Raw genomic sequence first — 24,918 nt, forward strand, 5'->3', positions numbered from 1 at the left:
GGCAGAGGGCCAGTCCCCGCCACACCAACCACCCAGCTTTAGGGGCGGGTGGGGGCAGGGGAGCCCTCCAGGGAGGCCTGGACCAGTGCAGGAAGGGAGGCCCAGGACAGAGGCGTGACCTTGGGAGGGGGCGGGAGGGGCAGGCGGGGAGCTCTGAGAAGCACACGCTGACTGTTGGCACAGGAGTTCCTGGGTGCCAGGGTCCTGCGGGAAGGACGTGGGGGCCAGAGGCGGGGGACCAAGGGGCTGGAGCCGCGAGTAGCCTTTCTGCGATGCTCACCTAACACCCCTGGGGGCAGGGACTGGGGGCCGGGGCTCCTACAGCTGGCCACTGCCCCCCAGTTTTAAGAGTTGAGTTCCTTGTTGATATTTCTGCTATTCCTAGTGAAGTTTTTAATGCCATAATTGAAACATAATTTCATAATTGTTGCTCACCATCATGCAGAGGGGGCGGGCACACTAATGACGGGCTCCGGTGGTGGAGACATCCTACAATGGGGCTTACTGGGGGAAAGTAGCAGCAGAGCAGGAGCAGGGAGGGAGCGGGCATTGCCCTGCCGATCCGTCTCCATCCATCCACTGAGGCACCAGCTTCCCGGGCATCTGCCCCGGTGCACTCTGCTCTGTGACGGGACAGGGCAGGAGACCTCTCCGGGGCTCTGGACTCTGGAGGAAGCAGACCTATGGGAGGAAGCCTGCGGAGCTTGGAGCAGCCGTGGGGCACCCAAGGGGACGGCAGTGTCAAAAATTCCTGTCCATCTGGGAGTCAGTCCAAGCGCCACAGAGCATCCGTGTGTCCTCTGAGGTCCAAGCAGGAGCAGAGAGGAGCACGCAGGCCCCCGTCAGCACGCGTGTCCAGGAGTAAAGAGAAGCCTAGGTCCCTCTGTGACTCTCCTTGTGCTGCATCCCAGAGCGCAGCCAAGCTGAGGGCCATGGGACTTGAGAATGAGGAACTCAGTGTCCCTGCAGGTGGCTTTGCAGGTGGCAGCAGCTGTCGGGACTCAGCACTTCTTGCTGGAGCACCTCACGCCTGTGGGGGGCTCCCCTTCCACAGTGGAGCTGAGTAGACTCAACTGGTAGAGGCACAGACTCTCCTCCAGGTGTGGCCACTGCCACATGCGTATGTGTGACATGCATATGTGTGACATGAAGATGGATCTGGGATTGGGTGTCCTATCTGTTCCCACAGGGCTGTGTCTGGCGTCGGCTGTGGGCAGCTCATTGTCTCAGGGCAGCATGCTGTGTGGCCAAGAGCATTGCTTGAAACGGCCCCCGCGTGGGGCGTCCACTGCTGAGGGCCGTCAGCACAGGGGTCCTCTGGCAGACACCTGCCTCCTACCTGCTACATCCCTGCACCATCCTCTCGACCGCTGCCAAGGCTGCGAGGCTAGGGCCCCATGGGGCTGCAATTGGGTCAACTGATGGGGCACTTACTTGCCTGGGAGGGGAGCCAGGGTCTGATTGGGGGTCTAAGTGCCCTGTCCTTGTCCTAGTTTCTGAGAGTGCGCTGGGGCTCAGGGTGAGGGGCAGCAGCCCTGTGTGCTTGGAGCGGACCCCTTGGCCACTGCTGCAGAGCACCCCCACCTGCTCCTGCTCCAGATGACATCTGGGCCAGGTACCTGGCACTGCCTCCTGCGTGGGGGTCTCTTCTGGGGGTGCCTGGCCAAACTCCATCATTCCCGACCTTGCACGGAGACACAGTGCGTGTGGCTTCACAGTGGCCAACTGTCCTTGCAAAGGGGACGTGGGCATACATACCAGTTCTACACGGTGAGATATAAGAGGGTTTATTGGCAGCAAATCTACACGTGGAGGGACAGTGGGGTCCCAAACCGTCGCTGCTCCAGTGCCAGACAGCAGGCTCCACGGCCAGCTATGCGCTCTCTGTACCTACGGCTGGCGGTGAGGAACCCCGTGGGGAGGCCGTGGCCCAGTCAGCCAGCAGCGGCCTCTGGAGCTCTGGGCCACACCAGCCTGCTTCTCCTCGGGCCTGCGAGGCCAGCTCTCTGTTACTCCGCCAGATGGGAGAGGCGGGTGAGCCTCGCCGCCCCCTGGGCCTGCCTGTCGTCCTGCATCACACAAATGTGGGCAACCCAGATGTTGCTGGCCAGTAGCGTCTGTCCGGGACCGGCTCCCGCTGCGGGGAACGCCACATGCTACGGCGATCGCGGACCCTGGCTTTAATTTCAGTTGGAAGAGAGCAAAGGAAAGAGGCGCTGAGAGGGTGTGGCGAGGCCTCTGCTCTGGCCTGCCCTGCTACTGTGAGGGGCGTGTGGACGCCACCCTGGCACCCGTCCAGAAACACCTGGGGAGGCGACAGCTTCACGGGGCGCTCGGCTGGAAGCAGCAGGAGGCTCTCAGTGTGCCCTGGCCGAGGCAGGACCCTGGCAAACGGGAAAGTCCTGGGCAAAGTCCCGGGCTCTGGAAACAGGCAGGCGTTTGCAGCTCAGGACAGCACAGCAGGGAGGAGGCGTCTCCGTGTCAAGAGGCTTCTTCGGACCTTCGTGGGCCGGGCGCGTCCCCGCGTCACGCACACCTGCAGCCGCCAGCTCCTGGCGCTCCTGCCTGCCCACCCGGAGATGCCGTCCAGGTACGAGGCCCTTTGAGAAACATGAAGGCCAGTGCTTTGGACAAGTGGAAGAAAGTCTTTGTGAAGCAGAATCTAACTGGGAAGGTAACGCCAGGGGCCTGGGTACGCTCGGACCATCCCTGACGCCGGCAGCATGGAGGCTCGGCCGCTCGAGTCAGGAAGGAGGCCGACCTCACTGGGCCCCACTGTCCAGCTTCGTACCGTTCACCTGCCTGGTCACAAAGAAACACACGTTCATTATAAAAATCCAAACGCAGCAGAGGTGGGCAGTAGAGGAAGTCTCCTCCCGCCCGGAGATAACCAGCTGGTGCTCACACACGCTCAGGACACACGTCCTACCATTTCCTTTAAGAGGGGAGGCTGCTCCAGGGTTCCCGGCTCTCTCTGCAAGCCTGTCCTGGGGGGAACCAACACTCCTGAGAAGTCGCATCTCCCACTCAGGGAGTGCTGGGACGTGCCTGGGCCTCTGAGATTCTTTGCCAAGAAACAAAAAGTTCAGGGATCCCTGGATGGCGCAGCGGTTTAGCGCCTGCCTTTGGCCCAGGGTGCGATCCTGGAGACCTGGGATCAAATCCCACGTCGGGCTCCCGGGGCATGGAGCCTGCTTCTCCCTCTGCCTATGTCTCTGCCTCTCTCTCTCTGTGTGTGACTATCATAAATAAATAAAAATTAAAAAAGAAAAAAAAAAGAAACAAAAGTTCTCTATTGCCGTGATGGCTTTGGAGAACGTGGCAAATTCTCTGACACCCGCCACTGAGGGGGAAGGAGCTGCCTGGCTCCCAGGGAACGGGGCAGGCAGGCAGGCCGTGGCCCCAAGTCACCGGGGCTCCCTCCTGGGCTCACTTGGCTCCACTGAGCGGTCATCCTCCTGCCACGTCACCTGCCCAGGTGGCTGTGAAACCAGGCGCCCACCCCCACAACCGCTCCAAGGATGTTCCCTCTCTCCCCAAAAGTGCTCCCCCTCCTTTCCTACTGCGGGGAGAGTTTATGAAGGGCCGGTGTTGATTCTTGGCCAAGCGTTTGGTAGAGGGCACCATGGTCGCTGCCGTCCGGCCAGGCTTTTCTGGGTGGGAAGTTGTCAAACAACTCCATCAGTCTCTACCTGGTACAGGTCTGCTCACATTTTCTTATTTCTTCCTGGGTTGGCCTTGGCAGCTGTTCTGCCACTGCTCGTGCCATTCCCTGACGACCCTCTGTGTGTGCGGCTCTTCCTGTGGAGTAGGCAGTCTTGCCCCGCTTTCACTCTTGATTTTAATAACTTGATTCTTCCTTATCTTATTTTATTTTACTCAAAGATTTTTTTTTTAGTCATCTCTACACCCAATCTGAAGCTCGAACTCATGACCCTGAGGTCAAGAGTTACATGCCCCTCTGACTGAGCCCGCCGGGTGCCCCTGAGTCTTCTCTATCTTTACAGACCAATTTTGGGGGAAAAAAATAAAAATAATAGAAAAGTAAAAACCAGTTTTGGGGATGATGGAGCTAAAGGTTTGGCAATTTTGTTGATCCTTTCCAAGAACCAACTTCTGGTCCTGTTCCTTTTCTCTTCTCTCTTTCATTAATTTCTGTTCTTTTTTTTTTTTTTTTTTTAAGATCTTATTCATTTATTTGGCAGAGAGAAAGAGAGAGAGGGAGAAAGAGAGACAGAGAGAGAGAGCGCACACAAGCATGGGGAGCAGCAGAGGGAGAAGCTGACTCCCCACAGAGCAGGGAGGCTGACACGGGGCTGGATCCCAGGACCCTGGGATCATGACCTGAGCCGAAGGCAGATGCCCAACCACTGAGCCACCCAGGCGCCCCTCATTCATTTCTGTTCTTTTTTCCCTCCTTCTGCTTTAGCATTGCTCCGTTTCTCTATCCTAGTGTCTAACTAACGTAAGCGTAAGTTACGGACTTGGGATCTTTCTTCTTTTTTCATGTAAGTCTTTCCAGCTATACTTTAAGCTCTGCTCTGCTGCCTCCCATGCGTCTTGCTGTGCTGGGTCTCCATCTGCCTCGGGATTTCTTCTCAGAGTCTCAGTTATTCTGGATGTTGATTGTCCCATGTCTATAAGTTTCCAGCTTTCTCTGTGTTGCTGATTTCTGGCTTCATTCCACTCTGAACAGATAACGAGCTTTGTGTGATTCCAGTCCTTGCTGTTGGACAAGGCCTGCTTCGCAGCCTAGGTTCTGTCTCCCAGTGAGTGCTCCAGATGCTCCTGGGGGGACCACCAACCACGCTTGCTGGTGGCCTCCTCCTTGCTCTGCTCACCCGCAGATCACTGTCTTGGGGGGAGAGAGCTGTCACGGTGGAGGAGCGGGTCACACAGCCCACAGGCGTGTGCGCAGTGAGGCACTGCGGGAGCCGCTCCTGGCCCACTCAGGCCTTCAGAGACGCAGCCCTGGCTGCCGTCCTTCCTCCAACCTCACGAGAGACCCCACGCCAAAACCGCCAGCCCAACGGCTCCTGCCCACAGACTCTGAGAGAGACAGTAAATGTTTGCCAACATAAGCCACTACATGTTGGGGGGACTTGTGGTGCCGAGACAACTCACAATTACCCACACAACTGCTGGCTTTCCGGAGAACCAGGCTGGATGCACAGCTGCACTTCCGGCAGAAGTTTCACCTTTTCTGAGGAAAGAAAATTGAAAACATGGATTAGTAATTCTGTTTTGTGTTTATGATTTTCTTTTTTATTATTATTATTTTTTTTTATGTAGGCTCTACACCCAGCACGGAGCCCAACACAGTGCCTGAATTCACGACCCTGATATCAAGACCCGAGCTGAGATCAGGAGTCAGACACTTAACACACAGAGCCGCCCAGGCACCAACCCCCCTTTCCTTTCTTAAGTCTTCTCTACACCCAGTGTGGGGCTTGAACTCACAACCTGGATATGAAGAGTCACGTGTTTCACTGAGTCAGCTGGACGCCCCAATAATTCTTTTCATATTGAAGCTGCTAGAGCCAAAAGTACATATTTTGTAACAATGACCTCACCTTGAGGATAAAGAAAACTGGGTAGAGTGACTCTGATTTGGGCAGTCACTGGGAATTCTGGTTTTCTGAAGCCCCAAACTACCCGTGCCTGGTGAAAGAAACTATTTGGGACTCTGAGGGTCAGCATTCAGCCCGTCATTCAGCAGAGCAGGACTGAACAAGTGCCCTCGACTGCGCCACAGGTGTCCCACAACTTCTCTTTCTTATTGTCGTCAAACAGTGGCTTTCTCCCAGAAACCTCCTTTTTAAAAATTTTTAGTTATTTTTTTAGCAGAAATCAAATTTCTTTCAGTTGTTTTATACAACTTGGATTCGTTTTTATATTTTATAAGATATGGCCCTTATTTTCACATGAATTCATATGAAACACAAAAATGCAGGGCACCGGGGCGTCTGGGTGGCCCAGTGGTTGAGCATCTGCCTTTGACTTAGGGTGTGATCTCGGGATCCTGGATCACATCCCACATCGTGCTCCCCACAGGGAGCCTGCTTCTCCCTCTGCCTGTGTCTCTGCCTCTCTCTGTGTCTCTCAGGAATAAATATAATCTTGAAAAAAAAATGCAGGGCACCTGGGTGGCTCAGTTGGTTAAGCGTCTGCCTTTGGCTTGGGTCATGACCTGGGATCAAGCTCGCATGCGGCTGGGCTCCCTGCTCAGGGGGCAGCCTGATTCTCCCTCTCCCTCTGCCCCTCCTCCTGCTCATGTGCTCTATCTCAAATAAGTCAATTAAATCTTAAAAGAAAAACACACACACACAAAAATGGTTCCTAAAGACTAGTTTTGTATTCTGTTTATATGAAGGAAACTCATTTTCAGCTCAATAAAATTAATTCTTGGCAAAACCTTGTGAGCGTGCATGTGTACATGTGTGTGTGCATGTGTGTACACACAAATATTAGCTTGCTCTTTTTGGAGCAGTCTCCGTTTCTTCATCTGATTTTCAAGAGAGACTGATCTGTAACCAGTCAAGACCTCTTAGAATAAATGACAGGAGAGGAACCGAATTAGAAGGGAAGTCGTCTTGAGGATGGGAAGGATCTAGGGAAGGATTGGTTTTCAGGTTCCAGAGAAGGCATCAGTGGACAAGAGGTAGGAGAGTCTGGGGTCTAAAGGCTAGGGCACAAAGCTCCTCAGATGGTGCCTATCCCGAGGGATCTGAGCCTTGGGCTGGCAGAGACGAGAGGCCCACGGCTCTTTTGTACTCCCAGCTCTGACCCGTCCCGGGCTGTACCTGGGTCCTCCTGCGGGGCCACACTGGGGAGCCGCTCCCGCTGCCTCAGGGCCTCCAGGCCTGCCAGGTCGGGCAGGTGGCAGTGGCTACGCATCACTGTCACCAGCTGGCCCTGGGTGATGGCCCGGCTGCGGCAGCCCAGCCGGGCCTGGTCCCGGCACATCCAGTACACCTTCTCCCCTGCCGCCTTCTCCTTCCTGTAGAGGAAGGACTCGTACACCAGGAACCTGCCCCCAAGGGACGTCCTCAGGAACTCAAGAGGCTGGAGGGCTCCTGGAAGGAATGTGGGAGCATGAAAGGGGCATCTCAGAAGCAGGGTAAGAGCCTGGGCTCCAGGCTCAGAGGCTGTTTCTTTTGTGCCCCAGCCCGCCCCAGGAACTGCAATCCCCCCGCAGGACCCACTCTGTTGGCCGCCTCTCCACCAGCCCGTGCTGCGGGGCCCAGGGCCCTGACACCCTCCAGCACAGACTGGCTGTGTCTTTCTCAGGGCTTTGGTGCCACCCGGGAGGCTGGCCCCGTAACTGCCCAAAACCTGAGCTTTCCTGCAGGCCTCTCCTGAGCTGGAGTGGATTCTACACCCGGGCCAGCCCCCCAGGTCAGAGGCTAGGCTGGAACATTCAGCCGGGCCCATGGTTGGGGCCATGCACCTGGGCCTCCTGACTCCGTCCCCACCCTCCCCTTGTCTAGCTGGCAACCAATCAACTCTCTCGAGGCTTTTAACACTCTGAATTGAAAGGTCACGCAATGTTGGGGTTTGGGTAGCCAGAGAGAACTGGGGCAGGGGAGGCAGGAAAACAGACATGAGATACCTGGAGAGGGGAGACAGAGGGTCCCTGAAGTCTAGGCGCATCGCCCCATAAACGATGCTGAGCACTTCCTGGAGGTGATGCCCTGCCACCCCCTGCCCTCTAGCTGTCTGAGTGGGCTCCTCTCTGCTGACGGCCAATCCCACACCAGCAGTGGGCATGACTGTGGAGCCCATGTGCAGCCCTGCCCTTAGGGAGCTCACACGGGGGGCAGATAGAACAATGTGCATGGGTGCCCGAGGCCACCAGGCATGGGCTGCGGACAGAATGTCCCAGCGGGGAGACCGGAGCACCTGCCTCCCTCTACACCCTCTCACTCGCACCTGAGCCTTCCCTCTGGGCCGGGCTGGGGATCTGCTCCCGCTGCCTCAGGGCCTCCAGCCCCCCCAGGTCGGGCGGGTGGCAGTGCCTGCGCATCACCATCACCCGCTGGCCCTGGGTGATGGCCCGGCTGCGGCAGCCCATGCGGGCCTGGTCCCGGCACGTCCAGTACACCTTCTCCCCCGCCGCCTTCTCCCGCCTGTACAGGAAGGACTCATAGACCAGGAAGCTGCCCCCCAGGGGGGTCCTCAGGAACTCAGGGCCTCCTGGGGAGAAACAGGAGAGGTGGGTGGGGAGGGAGAGCTGGGAGCTAGGTCTTGGAGTTGGGCAGTGAGGTGATGCGGGCCCCCGTGCCAAAGCAGGAACAGCGTGGCCCCTGGGGTGAGCCCTGCCGCCCCATCCCAGTACATCCTCCCAGGGAGAGGACATGGCTCTGGACTCCAGGGTGCAGGGCCCCCACTTCCCAAACCCAGCCTAGCCTCAGGTCCCAGGGGGCTCCCTTCTCAAGCCTAGGAGTGAAGGGAGGCGGGAGCCTGGTGAGGCGAAGGCCCCTGAAGGTGGGAATCTGTCTCCCTCCTTGTGGGGCCTGCAGGGAGGTGGTGGCCTTGCTGTGACCGCTGACTTCTCCTAGGTTCCTGCGATGGGTGGGGGTGCTCATGCAGGGCTGTTCGGTCCTGGCATAGTTGGAGGAATATGCACGGGCCCTCTGGGTCCAGGAGAGAGATGGGGGCCAGGGTGAAGGTGTGCATTGCAGCAAGAGGCTACGGCAGCATGAGGTCCCCAAGCTGAGCAGGGATGTGACCCGAGACGCTGGGAGGAGGCAAGGAGTGGCGGGGCCAGTGGAGGGTGAGGACCCAGAAGGCGGCTGTGCCTTCCACCCTGAAAACGTCCTCCCAGGCACGGGGACCACAGAGGAGCGGCTGACAGACTGGGGAGTCTATCGGGGCTTGCAGAAGCCACTGGGGACGAGTGCGTCCTGGAGACGCAGGCGGAGGAACTGAGTATGTGACCGCAGGGCTTGTCTTCGCTCCCTCTGCAGCCCATGACAACAGGCAGTGAAGAGTGACAAGAGCACAGCACTCCAGGCCGGGGACTTGGAGCGGAGAAGTCCCCAGAATGTCAGAGTTGTAGGGGAGGGGGGGGCGGGTGGGCAACTTGGCAAAGCAGCCTGGGTGGGAAGCCAGTGAGGACATCAGAGCCCAGGGGCGAGCGCCAGGGGGAGGACACAGTCTTTCCACAAGTGGCATCCAGGGCAGGCCTGCTGGGCAGGCAGGGAACACTCCAAAGCGGTCTTCTTGGCAAGATGAACACAGGAATATTGACCAGAGAGACAAAACGCCAGGTGGACAAAGATGAAGAGAGCAGGGCTCCCACCGTTGTCATGGGTCCCTTACAGACAATGCCAGTTGAGGGAGCAGGGCTGGAGGAGGGAGGGAATGTCCACTCCTGCAGGATGTGCCAGTTGCGGGCCCTGTGTCACCCATTCACACGGGGCATGCGGGCAGCCTGTGATGAGCTTCCTCCAGAAACCCTGCCGCGGAGGGGGGCCAGGGGCAGGGGGGCAGAACACAAGGAGGGCAGCAACCACAGCGCCCCCGTGAGGACGGAGGATGCTTGCTGGGGGCCGCGGGGGGTCAGAGGGTGAGGCTGGCCGCCCGGGTTCCCTGCTGACACCGAGGCCCACCCGAGGTCCTACCTGGGCTCCCCCGCTGAGCTGCCACCGGGCGCTTCTCCTGCTGCCTCAGGGCCTCCAGCCCCCCCAGGTCGGGCGGGTGGCAGTGGCCCCGCATCACCGTCACCCGCTGGCCCTGGGTGATGGCCCGGCTGCGGCAGCCCATGCGGGCCTGGTCCCGGCACGTCCAGTATACCTTCTCCCCTGCCGCCTTCTCCCGCCTGTACAGGAAGGACTCGTACACCAGGAAGCTGCCCCCCAGGGGGGTCCTCAGGAACTCAGGGCCTCCTGGGGAGAAACAGGAGAGGTGGGTGGGGAGGGAAGTGGGAATTCCGGGTCTTGGGGCCCCCTCCTACCTCCCTGGGCCGGCTCTGGGCCGGCGGGTGAAGGACTCACCCAGGTCCTCGTCCTGATCCTCAGCGGGGGATCCTGGCAGGGCTGGGGGCTGGGCCGGGAGGACTTTTGGGCGCTTTCTAGGCCGGGCTCTGCTGAGAGTCAGGGTCCCGGGTCCCCTGCGGCAGAGCAGGCTGTCCACGCCTTGAGGCAGCTGGTCTGCCTGGCCCCCAGGCCCACCAGGCCTGGCCTGCAGCATCTCCATGGCCTTCTCCTGCTGCCGCCGGGCCTCTAGGCCCTCCATGTCGGGCGGGTGGCAGTGGCCCCGCATCACGGTTACCCGCTGGCCCTGGGTGATGGCCCGGCTGCGGCAGCTGTGCAGCGCATGGTCCCGGCATGTCCAGTACACCTTGTCCCCCACGGCCTTCTCCCGCTTGTAGAGGAAGGACTGGTGCACCAGGAAGCTGCCCCCATAGCACGTCCTCAGGAATTCCAGGGGGGGCCGGAGTTCTCCTGGAGAGGAATCTAGGGCAGTCACGGTAGGCAGGCCGATAGGAGGCCAGGGAGGCAGGGGGTGGGCAGCGCGCTTCCCCTCTATGGGGACATTTCCTGTAGCTTCCCCCAAGAGGGGCGTGCGTGGGCCCCTGTGCATTCCCACTGACCCCCACCCACTGACCCAGGCAGGAGGTGCAGTTCCTCTCCTGGAGGTCAGTGGGGAGGCCACAGCTCTCGGTGGATAAACATCACATCCAAGCTCATGCACCCGGGAAGTACAAGCTGGCTTTGACTTCACAGCCTATGTATTCAGTCACTCCTGGTCATTCTTTTTTTAGGGTTTGTTTGAAACTTTTATCTATTTTTGAATAACACATGGACATGCCATAAAATACAAATGGTGGCAAGAGACACGCACTGAAAAACAAGTGTTTCCCTCCCCCTCTCCATCCAGTACCCAGCACAGCAGCTGCCCTAAGTCCTTAAACCCTTGAATCTGGGTCAGGAGGGAGCCAGCGCTTAGGACCGAGCCCACCTCCCACTTGCTGGTAATAAAAGCCTCCAAGAAGCCTGCGGCTTCCAGGCACTCAGCGCCACCATCACGGGACTGGCACTGAAAGCTTCCTGCGCATCACACATCTAATCTCTCTGGCATCTGAGCCATCCCTGACAAAGCTCCCAACACCCCAGAGGTTCAGCACATGTTCTGACACCAGGTGGGGCTGGGCTGTGACTTGGCCCTGGCCCAAAGTTCTCCCCTAGGCTGACCTTCCAGAACCTCATGGGTTACTAGGACTACCTGGGCCCGTTAAAACTCAGGTTTCTGGACCTCACACCAGACCGTGCTAAATCAGAAAGTTCCAAAAGGACTTGGGACCCCTGGTTCTATCCCATGGCTTAAGACATATTTATATCTTTTAAATATGATATCTTAACTTCGAGCACGTTAGAAAACCATGTGGGACCCCACATTTCCACCTGGGCAGAGGAAAAGGCCCATGGGTATTCATTGGCCCCAGAGTGGAGCCCACGCATGGGGCACTTACCGATCCCCAGTGTCGGGCGTTTCTTGGGGGGCAAGCTCAGCAGTGACAGGGCTCGTAGCCCCTCATCCTCCTCTGCAGCAGGCTTGCTCAGCACCAATGTGGGGGCAGGCTCTGGCTCCTCAGGGCACAGCCACGGGCCCACCCCTTCTAGCGGCTCCTCCACTCGGCCTCCTCCGGGACCCTCTGGGCCCCCCAAGCCTTCAGGCAGGGCTGGGCTAGGCAGCTTCTGTCTCTGGCGCCGGGCCTCCAGGCCTTCCTCATCAGGTGGGTGGCAATGGCCCCGCATCACTGTGGCCCGGGGGCCTCGGGTGATGGCCCGGCCCCGGCAGCCCAGCTCACAGTGCTCACGGCACTTCCAGTATACCTTGTCCCCCACGGCCTTCTCCTGCTTGTATAGGAAGCACTCGAGCACCAGGAGGCGGCCCCCGAAAGGGGTCCTCAGGAACTCCAGGGGCTTGGGGGCTGCTGAGGGCAAGAGAGGGTGGGGTGAGCTGGGATGGAGCAAGGCTTCAGGTCCAGGGCATGGATGGGAGTGAGGGCGGATGCCCAGGGGTGATATCCTGAGATCATCACACCAGCCTAAGACGGCGTCCTGTGGTTAGCTCAGGTCAGGGATGGGACCCCAAGGCTGTCCCCCTAGAAAGGGGGCACACAGAACCTCTGTCTGAGCATGTGAGGCCACAAAGAGGGCTGGGCCAGGAGCAGCAGCCTGGAACTCACCTGTGTCTGGCTTGCTGCGATACTGCTCAGGGGCCTGGAGGGTTGGCTGGACTGCCCCCACTTGCTCCTCCACTGGCAGGATCTGGGGCATCCTGGCCAGGGTGTCAGGGCCAGACATCTCCAGGGACACGACACAGTGTCCTCCTTCAGGCTGGGAGTCCACCCCATCCACGTTCTCTGAGGAGACCGTCAGCAGGACCACTTTGGAGAACTCTTCAGGCTTCGTGGGGGCTGCGGGGACGACATCTGTGCCCGGCTCAGGGGACTCCGGGGACGGCTCCTGGCCAGCCTTCACACTCTCGCCCTTCTGCTCGCTGGGCTCTGGCAGGGGCATTCTGGGACGATGGCCTGTCCTGCAGGCCACACTCAGGCCCTGGCAGAGGGATTTCTCTTCCTCCTCCTCCTCCTCCTCCTCCTTCTCCTCCTCCTCCTCTCTGGTGGGGAACCTGGCAGTCCGGGGGCTCCGTCCTAAGGAGGGAAGCAAAATCCATCAGTGGAGGCACCTTCGGGCCTGGTGCTCAGGAAAATGGATGTGGGTGGAGGTCGAGACAGATGCGGCTGCCTCAGGGCCCGGGGCTGACAGCACCGAGTGGGAGCACCCCGGGGGGTCGGGGCTTCTATGGGGCTGCCCCTACCTCTCGAAGCCCTGGCTCGGTCACCTCCCCGCCCACCCTGCACCTTCCTGTCTGTAAGATGTACTGCCTGCAGGGCTCTCCAGGGGCTGCAGGACGGAGGCAGGGGGAACCCTGAGCTTCTACAAAGAGAGGCCCGGGGGCAGCCCTGGTGGCTCAGTGGTTTAGCACCTGCCTTCCGCCCAGGGCATGATCCTGGAGACCCAGGATTGAGTCCCACATTGGGCTTCCTGCATGGAGCCTGCTTCTCCCTCTGCCTGTGTCTCTGCCTCTCTCTCTCTCTCTGTCTCTCATGAATAAATAAATTAAAAATCTTTAAAAAAGAACTTATATAACTTAATTAAAAAAAAAAAAAAAAGAGAGGCCCAGGAGTGCTGGAGCTGTGCCTGGTGGGATGTGTCTTCACGGGTTTTCCCATTTAACCTGGCCCTGTGTTACGAAAGCTGATCATTCCTGGTGACCCAATTTACAGATGAGGACACCGAGGCACACCAGGATGGCCAACAGCCCTGAAGCACAGAGCTGGGCGGCTGGCCGAGGGGGATCCAGAGCCTGTCCCCGCACAGTACCTGGTGTGCCTCGTCCAGGAGGACAGTAACTGACCTTCTCGGCCACCAAGCACCAGACAAGAGCACTCGGGACATGGGCTCAGCCACGGACCCCCCCAGAAGGCCCGGTGGCCTTCATCCTGACACTGTGTCACAGGGACACTGAGCCGGGCACCCACTGGCACGCTGCACACCACGAAGGGGAAGCGTGGCTCCAGGAGGCGGCACTCTCTGGCCTCACAAGGAGACCTGTCCCCAGTCCCGGGCCAGAGGCCCTGGACCACCCAGCACTCGGGAGGTGCCGGGGCCCCGGGAGGGCAGTGACCTTGTGCGTGAGCCAGTGCCGGCGTTGCCTCAGCTGGGAGGTGATAGGGCCGCAGAGGTGTCCAGAGACTCCACAGTCACTCAGGGCTCCGTGGCTTCTGGCCTAGAGAAGCAAGCAGGACGTTATTATGCGGGTAGAGCTAGCCTGGAGACAGGCCCTGGGGTGTGGGGTGAACTTTTTTGCTTTCTTGCGGAACTGGGTGGTAGGTGAGTGGCTGGGTCTCTCCCAGCTCTCTTCAAGAGCCCAAAGGAAGACTGGGCCCTCCCTCACATTTCAGCTCTCCCTTTGTGAGGGGTCACCCTCATTTCCAAGTTCTGCTACTCCAATGCTCTCTAATCCCCTACTCCTGCTCCAAAGTTCCGTGGTTGGAGCCCACATTCAGCTCCCCAAGGTCTGGTCAGCCTAAGGGCAGGGCTGCAGCGTCCCTGCCAAGACACAGCCACGCCGAGGGGTGCCTCATCCCCGTCCCCCCCCCCAGCAGTCCACGCCTGCCCATCCCAGGGTGCAGGGAGGCCCATCCCCGGGGGTCGGGGCAGGGTTGGGGTGCCGAGACTCCAGGAAATCTTCCCGTAACGGGACAGCTGATGGGGAGTCCCGGCTGGTCTGCCCTCCCGCATCAAGCCCTGTACTAGCCAAGCCCTGCTGCCCCCGCGGGCCCTGCCCATCTGCCCCCCAGCCAGAGGCCGTGCTCCCCTGGGCGGAGCCGCAGAGCCGCTCGGGCGGGAGGCCCCGCCCCCGGACCGCCCCCCCCGCGGATTGGCCGCGGCGCCCGTCGCTCCGCCGGAGCCCGCCCCTTGCTCGCGCGCCCGGGTCCCCACTTCCAGGTTCCCTGCAGTGTCCAGTCCTGCAGACGCCCTCTGGGGTCCCCGCGGCCTCCGGCCGGGCGGGGACCTCCCTCCCTCCCGCAGGAGGCCTCGGACACGTCGGGCCGGCCGGAGCGAGGCCGAGGCGCTGCTGTCCACACAGCGCGCACTCCTCCAGGCCTGGGCCCACCCCGCGGGGCGCCGGGGGGTGGGGGACGCTGCGGGGACTCCGACACGCCATCGGCTTCGGCCTCCTCGGCGCGGAGGGCGTTGGCGTGACCAAGAGCCCCCACACTCCCAGGGAACCGGGCCTGAGTCATGGGTACCTCGAGTCAGGAGACCGTGGAATCTCAACTACAAGCCGTGCTTAAAAGGCTTCTAGGATCCACGCACCTCAAAGAATGGAAGGAGTTCCAGCGCGACAAATGAGCTATGGCCAACCCCACCTGCAGAAAAGCGTGTGTCCAGCGGTGACCTAGAACGTGGATTGGACTGACCGTTACCATTCTCACCTATTAAAGGGCCCTGGGATGCAGATTGTCCCGTGACCACAAATCCTCCCATAAAGTACGCAGGCCCCTTTGCAATGTGGTCTTGAATGTGGACTGGCTCCAGCCCAGATGGGTTGCTCCCGGGTGACTTGCTGAGTGTGGCAGAAGCAGGCTGTGGGGGTTTGGGAGTCCTCCCCCTCAGACACCCGGCCCTGAGACTGCCCAGCTAGGAAGCTGTGGGAGAGGCCACACGCAGGGACAGAGGCACTGCCAGGCACCGAGGAAAATCATCCTGCACCATCCAGTCCCGCAGGCCCCCCAGCTGAGGGTAGCTGCATGAAGGGGCCAGAAGAAACCAAGCTGGCCGGCGCCGATCCTGCGTGGTGGCCAGAGGAATGGCCTACCCATCTTCGAGAACACTGATCGGTGACAGACTGTTATTTTAAGCCAGTGATACCAGGGTCATTTATTACTCAGCAGTAACTGATATTCTTGGCTGAACTTGGTGGGTTTTGGCTTTTTGATGGATGGAATACTAAAGATTGTGAAACACACACCAAAGTGCCTTTGAACTTCATGTGCCATGCTACACAAATGTTAAATCCCTCAGTTGATCATGTTTAAAGGGCTAGAATTCAGTGAGAATAAAAATAGTAAGCACAAAGGATAGCAATGAGAATTATGTATTTAAAAAGTCTGTAATGCAAAATGTAAAATAAGCCAGTCACAAAAAAACACACACACAAAAAAATAAATGCTCTATGATTCCACTTATGTGATGTCACTACACTTGTTAAATTCACAGAGGCAGAGTCAGGTGGTGGTTGCAGGGTGGGGGTGGGGCGGGGAGCTGTTCAGTGGGTGTGGAGTTTCAGTTTGGGATGATGATGAGGTTCTGGCAGAGGATGGTGGTGATGGTGGCACACCCGTGTGGGGTGCCTCATGCCAGGGAGCTGTGCACTTAGAATGATTCAAGTTGTAAATTTCTGCGATATGTATTTTAACACACACACACACACACCTGTAACAAACTACATGTAGTAATGTTCCATTTACCGAACACCATGGGTGAATGAGGTTCTTCAAAAAAGGTAGATTTCAAACTAAAGTTACATCTCCATGATTCAGACTGTTAGAATTTTATCTGTTTCACAGTTTACTCCTTGAGGGTGGATCTCTTCATAAGCTCTTACCACTCTTCACTATCTGGATGAAGCGCATACATATTTTATCCTGATTTGGAAATAAAAGGATCTCCACCCAGATCTCTTGACACAGCCTCCACCCCCGCCTTGGGGCCCTTTCACCACCATCTGTATCCTGCTGTCTCTGGTCACCAAACCTCTCTGCCTCCCATAGTTCTTTGCATTGGGACCACCAAGGATCTTCAGTCTCCTGTGTCCTCAAACACCTAACAAAAGCCCCTCCTTCCCTCAACAGTTTGACTTTGCAAGAACAGCCCACACCACTTCCTTCTTACCCTGGCTGTCCGGGGCTGCCCGCCAGCTCTGCGGACACCACTCTCTTCTTCAGCCACCATGAGGATCAGTCCATATATCACCCCTCTGAACCATCTGCTCTGGCCTGTGAGTGGTCTACCCGTGCAATGGAATATTATTCGGCCATAGCAAGAAATCAAGTTCTGGCACGTGCTACAATGTGGATGAACCTTGAGAACATCATGCTCAGCGAAAGAAGCCCGGCACAGGAGTGCCTGAGTGGCTCAGATGGTTAAGTGTTTGCCTTCTGCTCAGCTAATACCTGGGACCTGGGATCCAGCCCAATTTTGGGCTCCTGGCTCAGCAGGAAGTCTGCTTCTCCCTCTCTCTCTGCTCCTCCCCTGCTTCTGCTCTTTCTTTCTCAAATGAATTAAAAAAAAAAAAAAAAAAAAAAAGCCAGACACAAAAGATACCACACTATATGACTCCATTTATGTGACATGTTCAGAACGTGCAAATCCACGGAGATGGAAAGTAGATGAGAGGTTGCATAGGACTGGGGAAGGGAAGATTAGGAAGTGTTGATGCTAAGGGGTGTGGGGCTTCTTTTGGGGTAATGAAAATGTAAAACTGTTTGTGGTAATGGTCATAGTTGTAGGACTGTGAATATACTGGAAGCACTGAAGTCTACACTTGATAGGGGAGTTGTATGGTATGTAAATCATATCTCAATAAAACTTAGGGAAAAAAATCCTCATGGGGACTCAGGTCCGCAGGGTTACTTGGATGAAAACTAGTTGTGTTTTTTGTTTGTTTGTTTTTTGTTTTTTTTTTAAGATTTTAAATGCTTTTAAAGTAATCTCTGGGACACCTGGGTGGCTCAGCAGTTGAGCATCTGCCTTCGTCTCTGGGCATGATCCTGGGGTCGAGTCCCACATCAAGCTCCTTGCAGGGAGCCTGCTTCTCCCTCTGCCTATGTCTCTGCCTCTCTTTCTTTGTCTCTCATGAATAAATAAAATCTTAAAAAATAAATAAAGTAATCTCTACACCCAGCGTGGGGCTCAAACTTACAACCCTGAGATCAAGAATTGCACCCTCCACGAAAAACCAGTTTTCTACACCGCAAGCAAGCCTTTTGCTACTGCCCTTGGCTTCCGCATCATAGAAGAGGAGTGGCATGATTACATATGAGGATATTGTGTAAGTTGCTATTATATTGTAAAAACTACATAAAAATATTTTTAAAATATTTATTCATGAGAGAGAGAGAGAGGCAGAGGGAGAAGCAGGCTCCCTTCAGGGAGCCTGACGTGGGACTCTTCCCCAGACCCAGGTTCACGCCCTGAAGCGAAGGCAGATGCTTAACCACTGAGACCCCCAGGCGTCCCTATAAAAATATATTTTATTTAGGGATCCCTGGGTGGCTCAGCGGTTTAGCACCTGCATTCGGCCCAGGATGTGATCCTGGAGACCCGGGATCGAGTCCCACGTCGGGCTCCCTGCATGGAGCCTGCTTCTCCCTCTGCCTGCGTCTCTGCCTCCCTCTCTCTCTCTCTCTCTCTCTCTCTCTCTCTGTGACTATCATAAATAAATAAATAATGTGCATTTTAAAAAATAAATATTTTATTTATTCATGAGAGACACAGAGCTTTAAAAAAAAAAGCAAAATCTTAGATAACTAGTTAGAAATATCTCAAAGTGTTAAAAGTAGTAAGAACAGTGAATCTTTTTTTTGCTCCTTACGTTTTTTCTTTTTTTTTTTTTAAGATTTTATTTCTTTATTCATGAGAGACACAGACAGAGAGGCAGAGACACAGGCAGAGGGAGAAGCAGGCTCCATGCAGGGAGCCTGACGTGGGACTCGATCCGGGGTCTCCAGGATCACGCCCTGGGCTGAAGGCGGCGCTAAACCACTGCGCCACCAGGGCTGCCCCATCTTTTGTTCTTAAAATTGTGGACAATGTGCATGAACTCCCTTCCCTGTACGTGGAGAATCGGGAGACAAGCTGGAAAGACAAGCTGCCTCTCCTCGCTTGGTCATTATTCCTTTAATTCTGTAACTCTCCTGTGACACGTCCCATGAGAAATTAAAGGGTAATATAAGCAACAGAACAGAGAAATGAACAAAAATCGAGGATATTAAAACTCCCCGCTGTGGGACCTGCATAGCCTCAGACCTTCCCTCCAAGATACTTACTAACTAGCAGGGGAAAGGCAGTAACTCGACAGTGGGGAATTCATGCGGACATGCCACTAGGTGACCAAGGTCGACCACCCACTAGTCATAAGACACATCGACACCATGACGTCCTTGATGTCCTTGATATGATGCATCTAGAAGGCCACCACACTGTCCGTGATGCTCCTGCCCCAAGCGCACAACCCCACTTTCGTCAGACAAGCCATGTGGTGGGATGGGTACAAAACAAGTAACCAGGACACTTCAAAACTGCTGAGGTCATTGAGGCCAAGGGCAGGCTGAGGACCTGTCACAGACTGGGCCAGTTTCGGGGGGGGGGGGGACACGGGGGACTGAGGAGACATAACAGCTAAATGCCACGTGGGATGTGGGACAGAAAAAGGACACTGGAGACAAGCTGAAGACACCAGAGTCAGGTCAACAGTTTGGGCGAATGCAACTGCACCCATGTTGATTTCCTGGCTTCGACGGCCATGCAGTGTCAGGTGAGATGCTGACAATCGGGGAGACCGGGTGATGGGAATTCTTCGCACTATCTCTGCCATTTTTTAAAAGTCTAAAATTAACTCAAAAATTTCTTGAAAACCCAGGTTTCAAACTTATAGACACAATGGGAGTTGACAGAGAAAGTAAATGATGGAGACCTCCTGAGTGGCAGGGTGAGGGAGAGAGAGGGACAGGGGGATGCTCTCCTGTCCGGAGCCTCAGCATCGGTCCTGGGACCTGGGACCTCAGCCAAGAACAAAATTCCTCCAGCATCAGCCCACATCTCCAGTCCAGTAACCCAACAACCTCCTTGCCAAGTGTCACCTTCATCCCTACTCAACATCTGAGGCCTTGAGTGGCCCAGGATGGCACAGCCAGTGCAAGCCACACTCAAATCTAGGCCCAGCTGGTGCAGAGCTAAAGGGGTGCCTCCCTGTGCCCTGGGCAGCTTAGGCTCGAGGTAAGAAGCGCCGGTTGCAGAGGAAGCTGGTGCTCAGAGCTGCGGTCAGGCCTTCAGAGTAAGTCATCAGCTGCACTGATGCGTCCCTACAAACCAGCTATTTTATGGTTTCTCATAGTGACTTCCAGCTGATCTGGCCAATGGGCAGCGCAGTGGGACCCTGGAGGGTGGATTGAGGATGCCAGGATGCCGTTCCTAAAACCATCTGCTCAGCGTGGCTCCACCAGTGCTGTGGGCTCCAACTTTGCAGGGTCCCCCCGACCTGCTGCCCTGGAAGCTCTGCCGGCATCCAGCCACTGCTACTCTGGGTCACTCACCAGTTCCTGTTTGGCCTCTCAGCTCCTCCAGCACCAGGGACTGCAAGGAAATTCCCAGGTGAGATCTTAACAGTAGTTTCTGTTTTCCCAGCTGGATCCTGACTGACACGTCCTTCTAGAGTCTAAAGGACTGTGATTACAATATTTGATATTTACCAAATACAGCGATGTACCTGGCAGGACCCGAAGGGCTCTGCATGCACTAACCCATTTTATCTTCCAAATCACCTTGTCCATTAGAGTCCACTATTCTTTCACATCATAGAGGAGAACCATGGCTTAATCTTAGGTTCCTGTGACCAAGAGCAGGCCAAGAAAGACGGAGTCAGTGTTCAAGACTCCTGTGTCTGCCTTCAGAGCCTAACCTCTTAAAATAAGTTAAAATGTTCTTTTCAAATTGAGGATTCTGACCACAGGTATCAATGAAGTGGGTTAAGATTGGCGGTTGTCAGTCAGGGTGATTTGGTTCCCATGCAACATTTGGCGATGTCCAGAGACATTTTTGGTTGTTACACCTAGGAGGCAGGGCATGCTACTTGGGTAGGGGCCAAGGATGCTGCTCAACATCCGACAGTGCCCAGGACAGCTTCTCCTACACTCCATAAAGAAGCATCCGGTCTAAAATGCCCTACTTAAAATCAGTGTTTAAAAAATAAGATGGAGGGACACGTGGGTGGCTCAAAGATTGAGTGTCTGCCTTCAGCTCAGGGCATGATACCCGGTACCGGGATCGAGTCCCGCACAGGGCTCCCTGCAAGGAGTCAGCTTCTCTCTCTGCCTGTGTCTCTGCCTCTCTCTGTCTCTCATGAATAAATAAATAAAATCTTAAAAAAAAAAAATAAAAATCAGACAGAATTTTAAAAAATCAAAGAGAATAGAAAGAGTGAATCCATATAATGAGGTCAGGTAAAGTTTCCATGCAAGTTTTATTATAATTAGTTGTGTGTGGGGATCCCTGGGTGGCTCAGCGGTTTAGCACCTGCCTTTGGCCTAGGGCGCAATCCTGGAGTCCTGGGATCGAGTCCCACGTCGGGCTCCCGGCATGGAGCCTGCTTCTCCCTCTGCCTGTGTCTCTGCCTCTCTCTCTCTCTCTCTCCGTGTATCATGAATAAATAAATAAATCTTAAAAAAAATAATAATTAGTTGTGTGTGTAATTCTGGTCTTCAGAAGAATTTCCCTGGGCCCTTGATAAGAATGCAAATGCTTAGATTTCCATCTAAAATTCTGACAGCAGATCTGGAGAGGGATTCAAGAATCTGGATTTTTAACAAGTACCCCATGAGGCTCTGGCACCATGGACTGTGCTTTGAGAAAGACTTGAATAGAAGCCCTAGAGAAATACGTAGTTTGCTGCTATTATTGTGAGGAGCCCAAGAAGGATTTGAAGGGTTTTTTGTCTGTATGCCCGGCCCCACACTAAGTACTTTATATACATTGTCTCATTTAATCTGCCACATTGTATATGCTCCCTCATTATTGTGTTAAATAAAATCATTTAACATCTGTTTATTCGATATCAGTAGGAGAGCAATGATTTCATCTTTTCTGAAATGATTCTGTGACAATTTAACAAGTGTCACATACCTCAGGCTTATTCCGGGGACCTCAAGAATACAGACAAGAATTTGCTCACATTCATAAGTGGCATACGTGAAATCTGGTGGAGAGACCTTCTCGAGCATGGCTTCCATACCTTGGGAGAGCAAATACCAGACTTCTAAAAATCCCATCTGAGATTCCTTACGAAGGCTTCCAGCAAAGCAAACTCAAGAAGGCCTTTATGGTGAATTAACATGCCCGTACCTATGTAAACAACCAGGCCGAATCTAATGAGACCAGTCTTAGTTTATGATCAGCGGTAGCTTTCTTTCTTTCTTTTTTTTTTTTTTTTTTTTTTAGCGGTAGCTTTCATTGAGGTTATGAGACTGTAAAGAAACTTTATGCTTCAATGAAAATGATCCATTGTCTAGAACACATCCTTCCAGGTTACAGGGTTCTAGCCTTCGAGCTATTTGTTCAACTCTGCACAGTGCAGATGACTGAGAATGATGCAAAATTATTCTAGTCTGTAGGCAATAAACTCTCTCTCCATGTAAGTAAGTACATGTAAATAATTCTTCCCACTTCAGAAGAAGCCAGTTTTGCCTCCCTGTGCACATTTATTTCAATATCTATAGTCTTCTAGAATCTTCTTTGGCTTCTCTTGTTTGATCTTTCTGGTTCTTTGGTTAATGAGTTAAGTAAAAGCTTCCATATGCGTTCATTTTACATCTGTATGAAACACCTTTATTTCCATTGTTTTCATCTAAGGTTTTACTTTTCTAATTGCTTGCGTCATTGGTCCTATAATCTCTGGTTCCTGTCAGAATTTTTTAATTTTTTTTCAGAAATTTTTTAAATTACACATGAAATACCAATCTGCATTGCATGCAGTAAAAATGGGTATTATGCTATGAAACTTTCATTTGTTATACATATATCTATTTATTCTAGGTAAATTTAAATGCATTTTTTACTTTGGATGGTCATTGTTTTGAGGTCAACACTTGGGTCCTTGCATTTGTTTTGTTAATATTCAATTTTTACTCACTAAAGATTTATTGACTGGAGTGTTTTTAAATCGGGCAAATGTAAATGGAGAGTTTGAAAACCTCACAGTTTATGCTTCATCACTCTTTTATCTTCTCTCCCCTCTCCCAGAATTGAGGCACAAAGGAATTTGAGTGCAATTCTCAAGCTGCCTGCTCTGATATTGCTGTCATGCTTGTGGTCACAAAGGGGTCACTGTAAACCTAACACCCAAGAGACACACAGTAATACAAACTGCTAGGTGCCTCTCAGGCAAGCCCTAATCAGCAAGGACCCTGAAAGGCCGAGCCTCAGTCAGCAGCTGATGGTGGATCAACAGAATTACCTTCACAAACAGAGAGGGAGAACCACCATCCCCATTCACGAGTACCCAGGTCCTCACTGCTGGCTTGCTGGGTGCCACACCTGGGGCAAATTCCATTGATTCTCTGGATTGATTTTACCTGTGAAACAGGAAAAGTGGCAAATGAGACACTGTACCGGAAATGCTTCTATAAACTGTAAATCATCACACAAGAACAGAGTTCTTTGTCCGGCCCAGGGGTCCTGATGTTTGAAGAAACTCCTGGCTGACCCCAACTGCTGTCCCCCTCCCCCACACACTAATGAACTATGAGGGGTCAGAGGTGTGCATTGACTGACTCATAAGCTCTCCTATGAACTATGCATGCACACAGGTAGCACTCCAGGGAGGTGCTGAGGGTGTGACCCACCCTCCCACCAGCCATTATGAATCTCTGTTCTAAAGCAGGGCTTCTCAACCCCAGCACCATTGGCCTTTTGCGCTGGCTACTTCTTTATTGGGGGCGGGGGGTTCTCCTGGACAATGAAGGATGTTCAGCATATCCCTGGCCTCTGCCTGCTGCATGCCAGTAGCAAGCCTCAGCCCAACGATTGACATTGCTATACGTCCCCTGGGAACTACTGCTCCTGAGAGATGCACATGGCACAAGAAGGAAGATTCTAGCTCCAGGTCCTACCAGTCCCAAATCTTTCAATCACCAGATCAGAAACCTTTTTTTTTCTCAAGTAATCTCTATGCCCAACGTGGGGCTGGAACTCACAATCTGGGCATCAAGAGTCACATGCTTTACCCAGTGGCCGAGCCAGCGCCCCAGAATCTTAGCTATATTTTTACTCCTTCCTTACCAGGCCTCATGTGTCCTCAAATCTCATTCTCTGTATACCTGGTCACACCACCTTCCTTTGCATTCTCACTGAACATCACTTCAGGGCTTCGATCCCCACCCATTCAAAGGTCTTCCCATCCAGCATCCATCCAGCCCAGCCAATTATCCCTACGCAGTGGACACTGCTTAATCTTTCTAAAGCTGAACTTTAATTATTTCTCTCTCCAGCAAAAATCGTCTCCTTCTCCATTATCAACACTCCACAGTCCAGCCCCAACCTCACACATTCTTCTCCAAGTCCGACTAGCTTTTGGAAGAAGAGCAAGATAAACCCGATGGCATCAAATTAGAAAATTCAAATCAAGTCCTCAAAGTGATTCTGGCCCTGAGAAGCAGAAACGTTAAAATCTTAAAAATATATATTTTCTTTGGAATTGGAGGACACCCGTGATTATCTGATTATTGGAACTCAGCATCCCCCAAAGGCAGAGAAAGTGTGATGCTTGTTAAAAGCAAGGGTTTCAAAGTGTGGTCAGAACCATTAGGCCCTGAAATCAATTTCGTCGGTTAGCGAGAGGCATTTGGGAAGCAAAGAACAGAATGGGATTAGAACAAAGGTAGAGCGGATCCTGCTGCATCGTGAGAGGCTGGGGTCACGTCTCCCTGGGAACTTATCTTTCAGGATCTACACCTGCGGGCACAAGTTATGCACGTAGGGCATATTTGTTAGTGTAGGTTGAGGCAAAAAAGTTTGAAAGTCACAACAGGCGACCTGCGTAACCAGAAGCGGGAGGAGGGGTCTAATAGGCAAAAGTGCAAGGTCACTGGGACCTACAGAACCGCACGGATGGGACGGGGCTGGGTGGCGCGGCGCGGGGCGGCGCCGGGGGCGGGGGCGGCGGGGAGCGGGCCGGGAGCGGGCCGGGAGCGGGCCGGGAGGGGGCGGCGACCCTGGGGCTCCCGCTGCGGGGGTGGCCGGGTTGCGGCGAAGGAGGAGCCGGGAAGGAGGCGCGCCTGCGGTGAAGGACGAGGAGGCGGCCTGAGCGCCGGGACGCTGACCCGGGTGACACTCCCCTCCGGCCTCAGCAGCCCTCGGGGCCGCGGCCACGCCGTGGGACCCTGGACCCCCCCGCCCGCTGGGGCCCGTGCTCACCGGGCACCGGCCGGGCGGCGGCGGCGCCCTCCCTCTCCGGAGACCGAGCCGCGGCGGGTCCTCGGGCCTCGGCCGCGGCGGTCACAGCGTGCACCTCGCGGCCAGGCCCCTGCGGCCACCGCAAGCCTAGCGCCCGCTCCCCGCCCCC

At 54.9% G+C, this 24,918-nt stretch overlaps 1 protein-coding gene across 20 annotated transcripts; it reads right to left on the reverse strand.

Moving 5' to 3' along the window:
* Positions 1–1,771: 1,771 nt before the first annotated feature.
* On the reverse strand, positions 1,772–24,918 carry FLYWCH1 (FLYWCH-type zinc finger 1). Of its 20 annotated transcripts, XM_072751470.1 has the most exons (13): positions 24,771–24,907; positions 22,813–22,930; positions 21,483–21,591; positions 14,898–14,979; positions 13,702–13,803; positions 12,197–12,664; positions 11,477–11,941; positions 9,999–10,460; positions 9,627–9,890; positions 7,933–8,196; positions 6,804–7,076; positions 5,131–5,203; positions 2,687–3,239 (listed from the first exon to the last, which is right to left on the reverse strand). In XM_072751470.1, exons 6-13 carry the CDS (start codon positions 12,528–12,530, stop codon positions 3,158–3,160), a joined length of 2,217 nt encoding a protein of 738 aa, XP_072607571.1. In that variant the 5' UTR covers positions 12,531–12,664; positions 13,702–13,803; positions 14,898–14,979; positions 21,483–21,591; positions 22,813–22,930; positions 24,771–24,907; the 3' UTR covers positions 2,687–3,157. The 20 variants fall into 20 exon arrangements, with proteins under 20 accessions (XP_072607579.1, XP_072607585.1, XP_072607584.1 ...); XM_072751478.1 differs by lacking the exon at positions 21,483–21,591 and having other exon boundaries at positions 1,772–2,802; positions 9,999–10,448; positions 24,771–24,916; XM_072751484.1 differs by lacking the exon at positions 21,483–21,591 and having other exon boundaries at positions 1,772–2,802; positions 5,125–5,203; positions 9,999–10,448; positions 24,771–24,912.

This window comes from Vulpes vulpes, chromosome 3 (assembly GCF_048418805.1).
Source record: "Vulpes vulpes isolate BD-2025 chromosome 3, VulVul3, whole genome shotgun sequence".
NCBI lineage: Eukaryota > Metazoa > Chordata > Mammalia > Carnivora > Canidae > Vulpes > Vulpes vulpes.